A 17,664-nucleotide genomic window follows, 5' to 3' on the forward strand; every position below is an offset into this window, starting at 1 on the left:
AGAAACTACAAGACCCACAAGTCATAGCTATACGCCGGCAGTGCGACGTATTATATCTATGGTGCGACGTGTCAGCAGAAAAACGTTTCCGTCAAACGAATAAGTGAACTTTACGGTAAAACAATAACACGAAAAATACAACAAGCACCGCTCGTTTTATTAAAAAAAAACAAACATTTATTTTCAGCAAATGGTGTCTTAATTAAATGATGATACTTTTAAAATGGCAGTGAAAACTATTTACAGAATGCAACAACATGATTGGCTGAGGTGGCAAGTGACAGAAAACGTAACTGTTCTGTCAATCATGTGTGTGACCATTGACCCCTAAACCTCTCTAAACCTGGTATACTCATAACATTTGAGCTACATTTCCACAGTTTACTATAACCAGCTGTTCACATACAGAATCTGTTCCCTGACAATGAAAGATAACAATGAAAGAAACAATTTCATTTCACGGGTCAGAAAGAGACATAAAAACCAACAAATACACATACAAACAAGCCTTTTGGTTGTCATTACTTCTTCTCTTCTTTCGTAGTCTCAGCTGACAGAGCTTCCTCTGGCTGGTCAGCTGGTGGTGGAACCAGCTTTTTCTCCAACCTTGTGACACGGTGTTTCAATTTGCTGTGTGTGGCTTCATGCTCAGCCAATAGCCGCGCATAGCGCGTCTGTAGAACATCCAGCGAACTTGTCATCCTCTCGACCTTCTCCTCCATCTCTTTGGGGTCTGGGCCCTGTGCTGCCACCTACAGGAGCAGAATAGTCATTCATTAATTTCTCTTTTAAGTTTTTTGTCGTGGTGTATCTACTGCTGCGGTTTCATGTAACCATGCGTACCTCCAGGTCCAGCAGGCCATCCTTCATCAAGATTTGTCGACCCTTCTCTTCCAGCATAGCCTTAGCATCTGGATACTCTGTCAGTGCCTCCATCAGGTCGTCTTTGGACAGACAGAAAAGGTCGGAGTAACCGATGCTCCTGATGTTAGCTGTCCGCCTGTTTCCGGCTTTACTGCCTGATGAAGAACAAGAATGACTGAAAAAAGTCTGGGCTGTCAAAGACATTTTGAACTGTCAAAACCCAACCTTTGATAGCCAGGATGCTAATCTCTCCGAAGTAGCTTCCGTCACTCAGGACAACAAACTGTGTGATTCCATCATCAGCTACCACCGCGAGTTTCCCCTCCTTGATGATGTACATCTCGCGACCGATGTCTCCTTTCTTGCAGATATAGTCTCCTGGACTGTAGACCTGTGGCTGCAGTTTCAGCACCAGCTCCACCAGCAGGCCAGCCTCACAGTCAGCAAAGATGCGCACCTGCCAGACGACACAAAGTGTAAAATATTCTCGTTCGCTTGACTTAAGAGGGCCAACTATTTAAGCGCACTGACCTTCTTCAGAGTGTCGAGGTGGACGTTGATGGCTATCTCAGCTCTCAGCTTGTCAGGAAGGTACTTCAGCACCTCACGCTCATCAACTGCCTTCTTATTGGTCCACAGAAAGTCAAACCATTTGATGACCCGCTTCTCCAGGTCCTTGGTCACCTGGTGAGGAACAGTCAAGTTTATTTTTGGGTGGTTTTATTTGGAACATGCATTGAAAAACATCTATACCCCAAAGGTTAGGCAAATCTAATTTCAGCTAGTGTCAAACGAAAAAGTGCAACAGACCTTGCGGAAGCTCATGTACTGTTTGATTGCATCGATTCGGGCTTGGAAGTCAGCTCTGGCAGCATTCATGTTTGTGATCATGGAACCAACATTACCGACAATGGTGGCAAATATCAGCACACCCACCTGGAGGTTAAATAGAAAAGTCCATCTCTAAATCTCCAATCCCATAACTTAAAAACAATTGACTGAGTGTTATGTACTGTGTTAGGATCAGGTGGGCCTTGTAAATGTTAATATTACATTTTGGCTTAATAGCAATGATATTGTTGATATTCATCCATTCATAACATTTATTCCAACATTGAAGCCCACCCACCAGGAAGTCTGTGACCACAAAGAAGTACTCAGAGTTCTCCACAGGGGGTGGTGTTTCTCCAATGGTGGTGAGTGTCAGCGTAGACCAGTACATGCTGTAGGCATACTTTCTAACCAGTCGACCAAACTCTGGGTCTGCTGGGTCAGGATACACAAACCTGTCGGCACCAAAACCTAGAGGGGCAAGACAGGAAATGCTCAATCAGGGGCTTTGGGGTGTGATGTTGAGACCTGCTTTGAGGATTGGAACTGCTAACTGCACCAATGGCCTTAGAGAAGGAATAGTAGAGGCAGGCATTCCAGTGGATAATGATGACGATGTACATGACCAGGTTGGAGATGCGAAGGGCATTGGGGTAGTTTGTCCTGGTCTCTGTCCGCTGGAAAAACTCCAACATTCTGAAACAAACATCATGCTCACACAGTATGTTCTTCGAAGAAGGATAGTGGGGAATTGTAAGTGGGTTGCATACCTATTGAAGCGGAGCAACTTGTTGAGGCGGATCTCTGGGTACTTGATGCCCAGGACAACATAGAAAATGTCAGTGGGGACCATCGAGAGGAGGTCCAGTTTGAACTGGAAGCTTTTCGTGTAGCGTTCACGGAGCTTCGCCTCATCCTTTACCAGGAGACCCTGCTCTAGGTAACCTGAACGTGCACACACACACACACACACACACACACACACACACACTGTAATCTGTGTTATCACTGTTATCAGTGTTTGTAGCTGTTGGCTGATGCGTTCGTGCCATCATACCAGTCCTGGTTCTGAAGACCATGTCAGCAATGTAGAGCATATCACACAGGAAGTCCACCATGAACCAGCACACCAAGTAGTCGGTCTGAAGTTCCTCAAAGCATGCCCTACACATGCGTCCACATACACACAGACACACAAGTACCCAAGCGTAATTCCTCTTTATCCTATTAAACGCTTCAGTCAGTATATGCGTGTGTCTGACCTGGCAATGATCAGGGTCCAATTATACATGACAGGGATAGTGATGATAAGCAGCCAGTAGTAGTAGGTGTTGGTAGCCGGGTCAACCGCTTGGATCTCCTTTGGACTGATGCACAACCAGTAATGAAACAATGTGTATTTGTTGGTATTTGTGTGAAGCCTACTACCAGACTGATCTATAAATTAAACATACGCTGCGGCCTTGGCTTTCTCCTTTTCTTGCTTCTCCTTCTCCTGCTTCTCCTTCTCCTCCTTCTCCTTCTCCTTCTCCTCCTTCTCCTTCCGTTTCCTCTCTTTCCTTTCTTTCTTCTCCTTTTTCCTAAGGTGAGAATGCAAATGGTTCGATGTCACTTTATAGTATGTTGGGATGTCAGATGCCTCACCAAGTCCAGATCTAATCTTTGATTGGGTTAAAACTGAAAAAGAATCTGTTTTGCTCACTCCTTTTTATCTTTCTTCTCTTTCTTCACCTTCTTTTTCTTCTTCTCTTCCCTGTTAGATAACAAATGCATCACAAACCACCTCTGCAAGTGAGTGTGTGTGTTGGTATGTGTGTGTGTGTATCTTACTCCTCATCATTGTTGTTGCTGTTATTGACATTGAAGAGAACTCCTGCTCCGGCACTGAAAAAGATAATTCACACAGTTTACCTCAGAAACTTTCCCAGGGATCCTCAAACAGGGATACCCCCCGACACCATAGGACACCAGAAACTCCTGAAGAACGGCAGAATCTCTTCACAGCTCCTCAAATAATATCCTCAGGATCTCATTGTCCAGTTACACCTCAGGCAAAAGTCTGAAAAACCTCCTTGGTCTTTCACCTGAAGAGCTTCATTAAACTTTCAGAACACATTTAAGGGAACTGCAAACCTCCCGAAAGACCACAAGACATGTTATTTAAGAACTTAATTGAACCGTCAGAATCCAGAGAAAATCCTGGAACCCGGTGAAAGAGCTGACTCACCTGTTGCCGTGACCTTTGCATGATTCTGTTTCCACTGCTTGCAGAACAATGGTGGGTGGAGCTAATGTGTGACTGGACGTCAGGAGTGATGGAGCTACCTTAGCCATAGAGGGTTCCGAATGTCTCAGTTCCCGTTTAGACAGGAAAAAGGAGCACTATACAAAAACACAGCAGCTGTGTGTAAAACATTACGATACATCCCACATTACACATTTTTTTCCTATTTTATTTGCAACTTTTCTAATGCTTGATTTCTGAAGCTTTCAGTTGTAGAATCAGTGCTGATATATCCCTGAAAACAATGTTCTGACACACCCCACTTCACACTTCCATTACACTGATACATAACAGTCTGTGGTAGTTTTGATGGACTTACCACTCACTCAGCTGTTGACCTGCGTCCTGTGTCCACCTTCTGCCATCAGATACATCACCAGAGAAGAAGAACCTGGTCCCTAGCCTCCTGGTAGATTTAACAAACATAGACAAAAAGAGGAGACAGAGGGAGCGATGAAGTGGTGAAGGAGAAGTGGACAGGACAGACGAGCGTCCCCTGTCACCCTGACCAGGATAAAGAGATTAGACAAGGATCATCATGGTACTCAACTGGATTCCCAACTCTCCCTCTCACACCTCACAGTCAAAAAGGAAGGAATGCGGCATTAGTGAGGAATATGACTAAAACAGCAGAGAGGTAAGAGAGAGAGAGAGAGAGATAGTACAATATAAAAGAAGAAGAAGAGAGGAGGACAGAAGGAAAGAGGAGGGAGGAAACAATGGAGTTGGGATAGGATGAGAGTCCTGTGATCCGCCTGAGTCAGCAGGGTTACACTAATAACACACTCACTGCAGTGTTTAACAGGCTTATTGGGACTTACACCACCGTGTGAACCTTAACAGTGACACCACATGGACAAACTTCTCATTACACCATAAGTACACTAACTATGGGGACTCTTGCACCATCTCGGTACAGTTAGTTTCCTCCTTATAAGGCTGCTGGCTGATCAAGATTGGCCTGTGACCTTCAAATGTGGCTGACTACCTTCACTAGCTGAATTTGACGGCTCTACCAGATGGATCCTTTGTGGTCGAGCATATTCCAAATTGCACTGCAGCTGACTTCTTCCTCCTAAGAGTATGTAACTACAACACCAGGTGGGACAAGCTGCTTCCACCGGCCAGTTGAGGTGGGGACAGTTTTAATGGCACCGCAGCACATCCACTGGGGGCTGGACTGCACTAGTAAGACTTGGCTCCAGTTTCCCCTGTGCATAAAAGACAAAGACTTTGCAGGCTATGTAGGTCAGGTCCAACAGAGGCTGTAGCACCAACATCTGGTTATTGTTTTATGTGCACCTGCTTTTAATCTGAACAGATTCAGTGCAACCGAAAGAAATAAACATCTGCGTGTGTTTCATTGTCTTTATTTAAAACTGGAAACAGACCACCACAGGATGAAACATTAAAATGAACATAAAAAAACCCCAAAAATCTAACAATGAGTCTAACAGCGGTGGAGAATAACAGGAACTGAAGGAAGTAGAGTAGGAAAAAATTGAGGTGTTGTAGGTTTTCTTTTTTTAAAGGGGTTTAAAAGAAGTCCAGGTCGTCTGGGGCGTCCAGGTCTCTGTATTCAATGATGGAGCGGGGGTCCCCTCGCATGCCCCTGCACACAGACACAGACAATTACACCCATGCACATTGAGCAACATACAAAGTCAATAACGTTTCCATTCTCTACCTGCCACTCCGCTGTTTTGGATACCCTCCCCCTCCTCCTATGGGACCCCTGAAGTTGTCATAGTTTCCGCGGCCTGCTCCAAACTGGTTGGGGGCGTAGGGGGGTCCGCCTCCTGCAACCAACCACGCAAAGAGCTCATCCAACACATTTATTCATATGCAGTGTCATTACTCATGCATCGAGTTTGAGTGTGCGCGAATGTGTACCAGGGAAACCGGGCATGGGTGGTCTGATGCCTGGTGGGTATCCCAGAAGACTTTGCTGCTGTGGAGGCTGACCAGGGAAGCCTTGTATGGCAGGGGGAACAGCTAGTGAGGAAACAGGTCAGATGTTGCATCAGTTTCAACCTGCATCACCCCAAACACCCTCTCCCCTCCGATTCACGCAGGTCACCTTGTGCTGCTGGTGGGAGGGGCTTATTCTCAGGCAGGGCGGGCCGCTTGGCATCCAGCAGGAAATTGTTGAAGAAATCAACTTCCTGTTTGACAGCCGTCACCTTGTCACCATGTTTGTTCAGGATGTGTTTACGTACAAACTCGGGAGCCTGTGCAACAAACATGTGACAGTTGTTCCTTGGTCAGGGCGCGCACACACACACACACACACACACACACACACACACACACACACACACACACACACACACACACACACACACACGCCTGACCTTGAACTTCTTGCCACTCAGAGGGCAGAGCCATTTGTCTTTACTGAGCTCCTGGGAGTTGGTCGTCAGGAACTTCTCCACCTACGGACACACGCAGAGTGAGCATACTGGCGGGGGTTCTTTCGACAATCACCAACACGATTGTTGGCCAAATGAAAAATTTTATAGCAACCTCCTGTTCCGAGTTTTTCTTGCCGAGCTTCAGAGCGTCGTCGTCGCTGAGCGTCTCTGACTGGAAGAGCAGAGGAGCCAGACGCTCCTCGCACATCTTCTGATGCTCGCTCACTGTCCAATCACAACACAGCATTGCGTCACACGTGCTGATATCTGACCAGTGGCGATTTGAATCAACAGCTTCTCGCAGGTCAACTGACTCAGTTTTCTTTTCATTCATTGCCGCTGCCAACAGTGCTTCTGCCTGTTCAAACTCAGCGTCAATGGATTTCAATGGGTTCCAATTAACTGGTTTTTCAGTGCATTGAAAATCCAGTCCAGTGTGTACAGTTTTTAAGGAAGCCTGCCTGTCACCACATTTTGGATTTAGGCCACTGTCAGGTGGGCGTCCTTCAAAAATGGTGGCACAAGATGGCAGCTAATTAGGAGCAAGACCCTTATTTCTCTATGTGTATTCTTATATACATGAGAACCATTCTGTGGGTAGGAAAACCAAAATACTTTTATTGTACTGTGAGAATACACAGTTATCAATGTATTTATGGGCAGTATGTTAAACCTTTAACAATGTAAAAATCATAAATCAAGCCAAATTTTACACACTGGATCTTTAAATGGTTATAAACTACCATATTGTTGAACATCAGACGGCTCTGCTCTTTAAAAAAACATTGTCAAAGTTACAGATTCTCAAACCTTTTGAAGAGATTATACAGCCCAGGGATTATTTCATTAGGAGGCACGCTGGCACAACAGAATATTTTGTTGAAAGAAGGAATGGGTGGCAGAATTTATTGGTAAATAAATGGGCAAATCTTATCACGTTGCCCGAACATTTGAATGCCCCTGTTTGAAAGACCAGCAGCAAGGACTGCAACGCACCACGGTGTGAGTGCGTGAGTGATGATGCGTACCCTCTGCTGAAGTGATCCTGGCTGAGGGCAGGGGTCCTCGGACGTGGATGAGGCCGCAGCGGTGAGGCATCTCGTCCTCGGCGGGATACTCACAGAAGTTGTAGTAATCCACCGAGTGGACGAGACGCAGGTAGAGCAGGAGGCGGTCCAGCACCTGTGTGTACACACACACATACGCCTTAAACACCCTGAGACAATCGCCACAGCATCTGGTGTAACATTAGCTCCTCCTACCTTCAGGAGCTTCTCGTCAGTCTCCACGGTCACGTCAGCTGAAGCGGGGTCTCTGCCGTCGCCAGCTTCACCGCCGCCCCCCCCGGCTGCACCGGTCAGCTCCTCCTCCTCGGCGCTCACCTCCTCTATCAGATAATCTGTGATGTTCTTCAGGACAGGGTTGGTCTCCATCTGTGCGCGCGCGCACACACACACACACACACACACACACACACACACACACACACACACACACACACACACACACACACACACACACACACACAGTTCTCTCTTTGAACACCATCTCCTTGACGAGTATTCAAACCCTGTCCTAAATCAGGGGTCACCAACATGGTGCCCACCAAGTAGCACCGTCCCGACCCCACCAACCCCAAGGACCACATGACTTGCCCGCAAGGCCTGTTCTAAAAATAGCACAACTCATTGAGCTGCAACTACAATTCAATTTTATCCAACCTTGTGCAGTCATTCATTTTCAATGGCCGCTTCTTCCTGACCTCACGCAGGTCTGCTGGAGCCTCTCCCAGCTGCCACAGGGCAAAGGCAGGGTGACACCCTGGACAAGTCGCCAGCTCTCCTCGTTAAGTCATCCTTGATAATTACTGAGGACTCACTCAGGCTGCGTTCAGACTGCAGGCAAATCTGATTCCAATCAGATTCCTTCTCAAATCCAATTTTGAGGGCTGACTGTCCACACTGTTTTTAGAAAGTGTCCAAATGGGATCTGGCTCTGTTCAGACTGGACCACATTATTGACTGATCTGACAGGTTGCTGTAGCAATGACGTCGGAGCGGAGGTGTCGTCCAGCGTAGCGTGTGACGTCATATAATTGTGACGGCAGCCTTGTTGCGATACATGGCCTGGAGCTTGGCTTGAATCTCCACCACACACTGATTTCTACTTCTTCTGTCTCCTTTGTGTTACAGCTCCGCACCAGGAACGGCGCTCTCTGGTGACGCTCTCTGGTGACGCTCTCTGGTCTGGCGCTTTGGCTCTTGCGTCGCGTAGAGTGACGTCACAGACAATCAAAAGCGATCGCTGTGTTTTGAGCAACTACCTCCCGAATGTGGCTTCAGTCCGTCTTGCAAAAATTGGATTTCATGTGATTTGGGACTGGTCAGACTACAAAAGAGCCATCTGGTTTCAATCTGGATGGGCTAAACATCGGATTTCAGCCTGCAGTCTGAGGAAGGCCTATCACAATCAGTGTCTTCACAGAGACCAGTATTATTAATGATAATATACAACTCTAGACTAACTGAGAAATTGTGTTATTTCTGGAGAGTCTTGCAAACTGGTACGACCGAGCACCCATGAAGTAGCTCTCGGTTGGTGAAAAAGGTTGGAGACCCTTGTCCTAAATGAAGATGCAGCTCACCTCTCCGGCCCACAGTTCGCCCCTCTTGTCCAGGCTGTGGATGAGTCGAGCCGAGAGCCGGATGTCGTTCCTCACGACTGGTTTGTGGTGCGTCAGACCGTTGACGCTGCGCACGCGCCGGCAGAGATCTCTGTTCACCACCGGGGCCAGTTCACAGTCCCTGAGCTGAAAGACACCACACCTTACACTCTGCCCTGCAGGTGGCTCTCGACGTGCACATACTGTTGTGTGTGGCTGCGCAGTTACCCGGATGTTCTGGAGGTTCCAACACGTCTCCTTGATGTTGACACTCCGGTCAAAGGTCACCCAGCACCGCCGGAAGAACCTGAGACACAGTTGCAGACACGGATGTAATATAAGAACTGCATACCAGACTGGCAACATGGCAGCGCATTGATTTTTTTTCAAGTGGCCACTCGAGATACTGCAGCAAAATAAAATTCCACGGCTCACAAAAAGGCATTTTTGAATGGCTGGAAGAAATCACGTCCAGATCGAGACTGGAAAAATAAGATATTTTTGTAGCTTTTGTTTTTAACAGTGATTATGACTACCGGTAGTCATTCGGCACTGACATGGGAGGGATTATTTTTTTTCCCTTTGTATGGGTGACTGTGGCTCAGGAGGTAGAGCGGGTTGTCCAGTGACCGACAGGTTGGCAGTTCAAATCCCGCTCCATCCTAGTCTGTCGTCGTGTCCTTGGGCAAGACACTTACCCCTACATTGCTACCAGTGGGGCTGTGTGCATGTGTGAATGAGAAACCTTTGTAAAGCGCTTTGGGTACCGTGAAGGTGCTGGAAAAGCGCTATGTAAGTGCAGTCCATTTACCATGTTCCCTTTGTTTTTGTTCTCTTCTCTCTTTGTACTCTTTTATATGTCATTTGTACATTTGCAAAGGACACAACTAATACCCAAATTCATTCTATGTTTCTGCAATACTATACAACAATGTACATTTGTTATATCGAAAAAGCTTCCAAAAAAGATCTTGAATGAATAAATAAAACAAAGACAAAACATTTTTCCCATAGACCGCAATAAAAAAATAACTGCCTCTAAAATGGCTGACAGGACCACTGTGACAACTCTTCCTATTGCAGATTTGTCGGTTATGGTCTTTCAAAAAAGTATAAAGGTGTTCGGAAAAAAAAGTAGTAAGTAGTAAGTAAGTATAAAAAAGTTTATTCCCAGAGTGACGCCACGGCTTGTTCTGATTGGCTGCGTCCGGAAGTCAAAAACTTTTTTGGCGTACGTGCTTGGTGAGGAACTTCATTGAAATGAATGGGTCGCCATATCAGAGTCTGGGGGCCTGGTTGTAGAGAGTTGCATGGACCTTACCTCCTCTCCGGCTGAGGGTCAGACAGCGCCACGCGCAGGAAGCCTGGGTACCTGCGACTTAACTGAGAAAAGAGTTGGGTCAGTACAGCAGCCTGAGCATGCGCATGTGTGTGTGTGTTTGTCCTCACAGCAGTGATCTCTTCCTTGGACACTTCTGGTGGGATGCTTCTGATGAACAGGGAGGTGGTGAGGTGGAGGGGGCGTGGCTTAGACGGCACCTCCTTTGCTCGTTCCTTAGGACATTCTGCGCGCGCACACACACACACACACACACACACACACACACACACACACACACACACACACACACACACACACACACACACACACACACGTTAATATCTTGCACGTCCCCTACCTGAACCCCAACCATCGTGGTGTGTGGTTCTCAGTGTGAAATGACCGTTGCTCAGCTCAACCTGCGAGCAGCAAAACCTTTTAAAGTGACAAATCCATGGACTGGTAGAAAATCTGTAAACTGTTCTGGAGTGTACTTCCTTAATAAATGAGGACCACTGCGTTTGTCAACTGATGCTAAAAAGAGTCATTACTGCACAGAATGCTTGTTCCCTGCTGCTAAAAGCTCTCATTTTTAAAATCTAGGAATCCATTAACATCTTCTGTACCGCCTGCATCATCTTCTGCCTTCTCCTCGTCGTCCTCCTCCTTGTCCTCGCCCTCTGAGTGCGAAGAATCAGAGTCAGAGGCGCTGCCCTCACCGCTGTCAGCTGACACGCTGCGTTTACGCTTCCTGCCCTGTGACAAGGGGGGAGTAGTTAAGCGCCTGCATCATGGAGTCAGCCTCACTGTCAACGAGCAGGAACCACACTCACTTTCTTTAACACCTTTGCTGTTTTCTTCTCCTTCTGATCCTCCTCCTCGCTTTTCTTCTCGTCATCCTCCTCTGTGGGTTGCTTCAGCTCCTTCCATCAGAGTAGAGAAGAAGAAAAGGGAAAGGTGGAGTTAGCCCTCATAGTTCAACCAATAAGCACAAAGATTGATTCAGAGTCCTTCTGACCTCATCCAAGAGTCCCTCCTCCGGCGCCTCCTTGCTGTTCACCTCTTCTGACCGACTCTCTGTGGACTCCGCCCCCATCTGGCTGCTTGCCTTTCCTCCACTGGACTCCCCCTGCCTTTTCTCCCCTCCTGCTGCTGCTCCTCCTCCACTAGCATCTCCCACTGCAGCAGTTTGAACCTCCAAGACTTGCAGATCCAGGTCTGTCCCTCCCTCCATCTTTATCACCGCTAAAACAGATCGAGAGGCCATGCATTAAAATAGCAGGTCAACATTGCATGAGTCTTCATAGGTTAAAAAGTTCAGGGGTGGCAATGCAAGACTAGCTCAGTCCAAGTACTTATAGACTAATTGTTAATAATTAGGCCCAATATGTCTGGTACGGATACAAGTAGTTCAGTTTCGGTCACCACTGCAGACTGACCGATGGCTGCAACTCTACCTGCATCTAGCAGCTTGATGATGGCCGGGGCGTGATCCATGTCAAGCGACACATTATCCAGCCAGTTGTTTTCCAGGAGATAGAGAAAGACGCCGAGGCGCGTTTTGAGCGCAGCCAAGGACTCGGCCTTCCTCGATGAGATGTCATCAGGGTGGTACTTGGAGCGGAACCACTCCTGCTCTTTGTGCTGCAGGAAGAAGTCCTGCAGCTGCTGCCGCCTAAAATCCAGCTTGTACTGGTTGTAGCGCTTCACCGCCTCAGTCTCGTCCACGCTGTCCTCCATGTTTAGCAGGAACTCCTGCGAGCACGCACACGCACACACACACTGTGTGAAGAACACGGTGATATGGGGAGGGACACAGCTAGAAGGGCTCCACCCACCTTGAAGCTCCTCATGGTGGGAGGACCAGGAGGAGGGAGGTCTGGATCCACCAAGCCCAACCTGAAAGCACAGCACTTACTGTCACTGGAGCCCATGTAGTACAGTATAGTAGTATTGTTGCTAACCTGCTCACCTGCTCTGCAGCGGGTGCCCACCGTGGTGTGGGAGGAGGTGCGGGAGGTCGGGATGCCAGGCTTGAGGCCCTGCCCCCGCGAAAGGAGCACCACCACCACCACCACCACCACCACCACCGCCGCCTCCACCTCCGTAGGGCAAGTCGTAGCGGTATGGCTCCCCACGGATGTCGTCCCTGTAAGTCAGTGCAATTAGTGCAATATAAAACAACAAGAATGAATGAATCGTTTATTTTCGTTTACAATGTAAAATAATGAAATTCTGTGCAATTAACTGACAAAAAAGAATAAAATCAAAACTAAAAACAAATTACCACAATATGTGCTCTCACAAAAATAAAAACACTGTAAACAAAAAAAAGGAGTGGGCTGAAGCCAAGACTTATTTTTGCTTGTCCTGTACAACAACAACAACAACACACCCACAATCAGCACACATGCAAACTCACCAGTCCCTCCTCATGCGTTTGTGCTGCGGACTGATGTGTCGCGGTGGTGAGAAGCGCTCTCTGTGACCACGATTGTAATCCCGCCTCCTCTCTCGGCCACGATCCCAGTCCCTGCACACACACACACACACACACACACACACACACACACACACACACACACACACACACACACAGTCACGATTGAAAGTTCACACACACGGTAGCGTTGTGGTGTGCGTGGAGGTCAGTTCACCTGTCAGGCCAGTCATCTCGTCTCCTCTCCTCCCTCTCTCTCGACCGTTCCATGTCACTCCTCTCTCTTCTGAACTTGTCCCGCCTCCTCCTGTCAAACTCATCATCGCTGTCTCCCATTGATTGGACAGTCAGGCCTGAAACAGGGAAAAGTATAGTAGTAGGGTGGAGTCTGTTTTTCATCAAGTAACCTCGCGGTTTTTTTTAATATAAAAAAATAGTTATTTGATATTTATATGTTGAAACGTGTTTGAAACATCAGCATCTACGTGACATTAAATAAATATCTTATGCTATTGGAAACATCAATCATGACTACTGTAGAGTGTAGAGGTTGGATTCCACCAGATGTCGCTGCGCTGATCCCCGAATCCTGCCTACTTTCAGTAGTCTCCTGTTAAAACTTTTTTCCCCAAAGGAAGTAAGTTTAGCAGACTGTTGTGTCGCTGCAAATAATTAGAGTTAACATCCAAGCTGCGTTAGCATTAGCCACAATATTCTGAACTTTCCCTATCGCCGAGCCACACACACAAGGAATGGTTGTTATCACTGAGCTAAAGGGCTAAGGCTAACAGTCAATCGCTAATTAACACGATATCATAGGAACGGTCTGAGTTAGCGGCGGTGCAATTTGAGCTCCGGTTGGTTCTGCAATTAGTCGATATCGGCGGAGTGTTAACGGTGGTTCTGTACCTTCAGCTCGGTCGGTTCACGCACCCAAAAGTCCTTAAACTTAGCTAACTACTGTCCCGCCGACTGCCGCGGATCACAATGAACCGACGACACTTCCGGCTCTGTGTTTCCGGTCAGAATTTTTACACTTGTTTAGAAAAGAGAAGTCGCCTCTTGGAGGTTGATTCAGATGCTGCAAATCCACCTCCTTCTCGAAAGGACGATATAATAGTAAAATAGTAAAAATATTAAAATAAAATAAGTAGATTTACAAATTGCACGTTATCGATTTCAGAAGTATTTTCGCCTGGACAACCTCCATCTGTGATGGCTTTGTCTTGTCGTCACATGAGGTTGAACCTGAAAGTGTAACTGCAATTCACAACAAAAGCAGAAACCGAAACCCGACAGGTATATTCAGCAGGTGTCCTCGAAGTTCAGCATCTGTTCTGCCATTGTTTAGGACTCTCCACCAGGTGGCAGCACAGTTTCAAACATTTAACGAAGGGACCGTTCACAGGTCAGTGTTTCCATTGTCTGACGAAAACGTCCTCTGACAGTGTGACATTAGGCCAAAGTTGGCATCCCCTTCACATTCTCTATTAGAATAGGTTATTTGAGCTTGGCTGGAAATTACGAGTTATCATTTTGGATATATATTTTATTTAAAAATTGAATATATGTAATATTCATTCAGTTGTCGATGTTAGATCATTATAGGGCCCTCAATGCAGGATGGCGATTATATGATATCTTATTTTACTTAAAAACAAACAAACACACTTCTAGACTTCAAACTGATTTTACATGAAGGACACTAACACAGCCTGCTCATGGCCCTTCTAGCCCTTCTAGCCAGTTTACTTGCAATCCCATAGATATTGAAAATGGGTGCCAAATGAGAGGGGGTCCATGAAACTCCATGTCAATGAAAATCTCTTTTATATTCTTCTTGTACATTTGGTATTGCGGTTAAAGTGCAGTAGAAACATTATTATGACCTGTGAGATTTCTTACAGGGACACTGGTTTTGCCAACACCAATGAAAGTGTCTATTGGTCTGTGTTAATATGAGTGTAAATGGGTATGTGTTTGTTTGTCACTATGTGGCCCTATGATGAACTGGCGACTTGTGCAGGGTGTAACCTGGGAGATAGGTTCCAGCAGACCATTGCTGTGTCTCAATTCAGGTTCTGCACCCTTGAGACCGAGTGTCCTCCGTCTGAAGGAAGCGTTCTTAGAGTTCCCAGCCTAGAAGGACGGGCCAAACCCCGCCTCCCCGGTAACCACACGGGACGGTCTAGCCTTCGGCGTATTTCCTCGTTTCGTCACCGCCGTTCCCTCCGGCTGGCCAACCCCAGAAGTGACGTTTTTATAGTATCAAGCTAACCATTGGTTCGCCATCTAACGATGCCGTTGGATGATCAAATAAATAAAATCCTACGTTAAAAACTGGATACTTAATGTGAAACTTCAATATTTAGATTTATATGTTGTGTCTTAACCAGTACATGCCGCTAATTTAAGCTGACTTCCCAGGATCCTACGATGCTTTGCAGCAGCACGCAAAGCATCATGGGATACCCAAGTACGCGAAGGATAGTAGCGGTGCATCCTTGGAATCGGCTAAAATTAGTGCGTATTTCCGAGGGCGCATTTTCAGCGTCCTAAGCACCCTCGGGAATTGGGACAAGCCTTCGCACAGTGCTATGAGGCAACTTCCTTTCAAAATGTGCACTTCAAGGATGCAGAACCTGAATTGAGACACGTGTCAAGAGTGCAGGAGGAAGTGTGTATAGAAGATGGGACAGGGATAAGGCAGGGACACATTCAGTTTATAGTTCATTACTTCCGCTTTCTATAATGTCCTTCTAAAAAGGATTTTATTTTAAAACACTGGACGTTAAAAAAAATATATTTCTTTTCGTTTTGAAATAAAATCCTTTTTAGAAAAACTTTCTACCTGGATAAATGAATCTCCACAGACACTATCTATAATGTCCTCAATTTATTATGCACTGGATGTCTGGACATTCGGATGCCCCTTGATTGCAGGCTGTTTCAAAGATCCATCCATCCATCCATCTTCTATACCCGTTTATTCCAATTCAGGGTCACGGGGGTCTGTTGGAGCCTATCCCAGCTGTCTTAGGGCGAAGGCAGGGTGACACCCTGGACAGGTCGCCAGTTCATCGCAGGGCTGTTTCAAAGATCTTAAGACAAATATCTCCTCTCATTTTAGCAGTGGCGGGCCGTCAGGGCCAGCTGGGCCTTCCCTGCTGGCCTAACCACACTTAGAAAAGTAAATTTTCGTGTAAATATGATTATAAAGTTATTCTCCATAGTCTGTTCTTTTCACATCATATAATATCCAATTGGTTGCGTTGCTTCCATTGTCGTATATAATGGTAGAGTTTTTATCCAATCATATTTGAGCTAGCTTGTGTTGTCAGGTTCTATGAACTCTGCCTTAGGCCAGTGGAATCAACCTAGCAGGCTCTTGTCAGCTGTAAGTGAATGGAACTAAGTTAGTTGCGATAGCCAATCAGATCTTAAGTCTGCGATGTCAAGGCCAGCTAACTGGCTTTATGCTGAACTTATCATGTACGTGTCCGGTGATTGGATAAGGCCTGAGAACCTCTAAGACTGAACTCAACCCGAACCAGGGGATCCGGTTGCCACCACGGCGAAGCCATGATGGCTGAAGGCGAAGATAGAGATTTAGTTGCAGAATCATCTGCAATTTAAAATGTAAATACCATGGTGCATTGGCACAGCAGCTTCACCAACATGTTCAGTTGTTTAATAACTTAATAGTTCAATAGTTTGTTTCGTTATCTTCTCGTTGGCCTCTGCCTCAATGCGCAGTTTATTGGACCAGTTTGGTCAAGAATTAAAGTTCACACAGTTTAGTGTTGGTTCACTTATTAAAACTTTGTTTAAGAATCTCTTAAAATTGCCTTTTTTGTAAGTTTTGACTGTATCAGTGGCCTTAGTTACTTAGTCTTAATTATGATTTAAATGCTCCGGAAATGAAGTTTTGCTCGATGAGGTCACCAATATGAAGGTGATGTAATGTCTAAGTGTGATTCTCTATAGATTCTCAAGTCATAGTATCATATTGAGGGTAATATGAGGTGTATTCATTTCAGGTGGACTAAATATGACGTCTGTGATGGCTTTGACGCAAAATGCACAGCCCGCCACAGCATTTCAGGTAGTTCTGATGGTACTAATGTGCTTTGTTTTCTTGATAGTTTGGTCCAAAGTAGTTAACTGGGGTTATTTTACATCCTCTTACACTAATAAATTCAGGACTCTCTGGACATCACAATCAAAGCATGGTGACTTTGACGACTTCAGGAATTTGTGCCTTTCTTGACCATCTTTGTTTGGATCCTCACCTGACTTTTTTTCCCTCTAAATTGTCCGTTCAGTTAAACTAAATTACAAATTTAACTTCAGCTAAACTGTAAATCCAGTGGCAGTACAGCCTGAATGAAATACAAAACCCCAACACACACACACAGCCACATGCACACACACACACACACACACACACACACACACACACAGAGGAGTGCGCGCGTCCGCCTGCGCGCGCGCACAGACACACAGACACACAGACACACACACACACACACACACACACACACACACTTCTCCCGGCAGGCAGCCAATCAGAGGCTCCGTCTCTCGCCTGCTGTTTTCCTCTCACCTCGCCGCGGCGCCAATCAGAGCGCTCGCAGCGCGCACGGCGCACCGCCACAGGCGCCGCCGATAGCGTGGAGACACGGCGCGGCGGAGGGCACGAGCTCGCTCGGTCGCCCGCGCGCGCGCGAACACACACACACACACACACACACACACACACACACACACACGCCTCCTCCCCCCTCCTCTCCCTTCGCTCCGTCGCAGAACGACGCACGCACCCGTTCATAACCTCCGCCATTACTC

At 46.6% G+C, this 17,664-nt stretch overlaps 2 protein-coding genes across 2 annotated transcripts; both read right to left on the reverse strand.

Moving 5' to 3' along the window:
• Positions 1-165: 165 nt before the first annotated feature.
• On the reverse strand, positions 166-4,388 carry cnga1b (cyclic nucleotide gated channel subunit alpha 1b). The gene is made up of 15 exons (XM_076035249.1): positions 4,299-4,388; positions 3,923-4,077; positions 3,526-3,579; positions 3,398-3,448; positions 3,150-3,275; positions 2,958-3,062; positions 2,753-2,859; positions 2,466-2,640; positions 2,255-2,391; positions 1,994-2,166; positions 1,675-1,800; positions 1,396-1,548; positions 1,090-1,321; positions 844-1,019; positions 166-752 (listed from the first exon to the last, which is right to left on the reverse strand). The coding sequence occupies exons 2-15, from the start codon at positions 4,027-4,029 to the stop codon at positions 522-524; spliced, it is 1,953 nt and encodes a 650-aa protein (XP_075891364.1). The 5' UTR covers positions 4,030-4,077; positions 4,299-4,388; the 3' UTR covers positions 166-521.
• A 945-nt stretch (positions 4,389-5,333) lies between these two features.
• LOC142894099 (serrate RNA effector molecule homolog) lies at positions 5,334-13,861 on the reverse strand. Its single transcript, XM_076035248.1, has 21 exons — positions 13,726-13,861; positions 13,034-13,169; positions 12,799-12,909; positions 12,349-12,525; positions 12,215-12,275; positions 11,834-12,131; positions 11,395-11,621; positions 11,210-11,299; positions 11,003-11,132; positions 10,505-10,620; positions 10,377-10,438; positions 9,284-9,362; positions 9,038-9,202; positions 7,656-7,826; positions 7,422-7,575; positions 6,506-6,618; positions 6,334-6,414; positions 6,060-6,210; positions 5,873-5,974; positions 5,667-5,778; positions 5,334-5,591 (listed from the first exon to the last, which is right to left on the reverse strand). Exons 2-21 carry the CDS (start codon positions 13,150-13,152, stop codon positions 5,516-5,518), a joined length of 2,595 nt encoding a protein of 864 aa, XP_075891363.1. The 5' UTR covers positions 13,153-13,169; positions 13,726-13,861; the 3' UTR covers positions 5,334-5,515.
• Positions 13,862-17,664: the final 3,803 nt, after the last annotated feature.

The sequence above is a fragment of the Nelusetta ayraudi genome, unplaced genomic scaffold (assembly GCF_046127955.1).
Source record: "Nelusetta ayraudi isolate G7.1 ecotype Tasmania unplaced genomic scaffold, CSIRO-AGI_Nayr_v1 ptg000042l, whole genome shotgun sequence".
Lineage (NCBI taxonomy): Eukaryota > Metazoa > Chordata > Actinopteri > Tetraodontiformes > Monacanthidae > Nelusetta > Nelusetta ayraudi.

Excerpts from the sequence above, each read along its gene's own strand:
- cnga1b (XM_076035249.1), bottom strand. The coding sequence starts at position 4,029 with ATGGCTAAGGTAGCTCCATCACTCCTGACGTCCAGTCACACATTAGCT. Across the intron at positions 3,063-3,149 it reads GAGAAAGCCAAGGCCGCAGC|TCCAAAGGAGATCCAAGCGG; the intron begins GTATGTTTAATT and ends GTTGTGCATCAG. Across the intron at positions 2,860-2,957 it reads TGGACCCTGATCATTGCCAG|GGCATGCTTTGAGGAACTTC; the intron begins GTCAGACACACG and ends ACGCATGTGTAG.
- LOC142894099 (XM_076035248.1), bottom strand. The coding sequence starts at position 13,152 with ATGGGAGACAGCGATGATGAGTTTGACAGGAGGAGGCGGGACAAGTTC. Across the intron at positions 11,300-11,394 it reads AGGAGGGACTCTTGGATGAG|GAGCTGAAGCAACCCACAGA; the intron begins GTCAGAAGGACT and ends CTCTGATGGAAG. Across the intron at positions 10,439-10,504 it reads CCAAGGAAGAGATCACTGCT|TTAAGTCGCAGGTACCCAGG; the intron begins GTGAGGACAAAC and ends CTCTTTTCTCAG.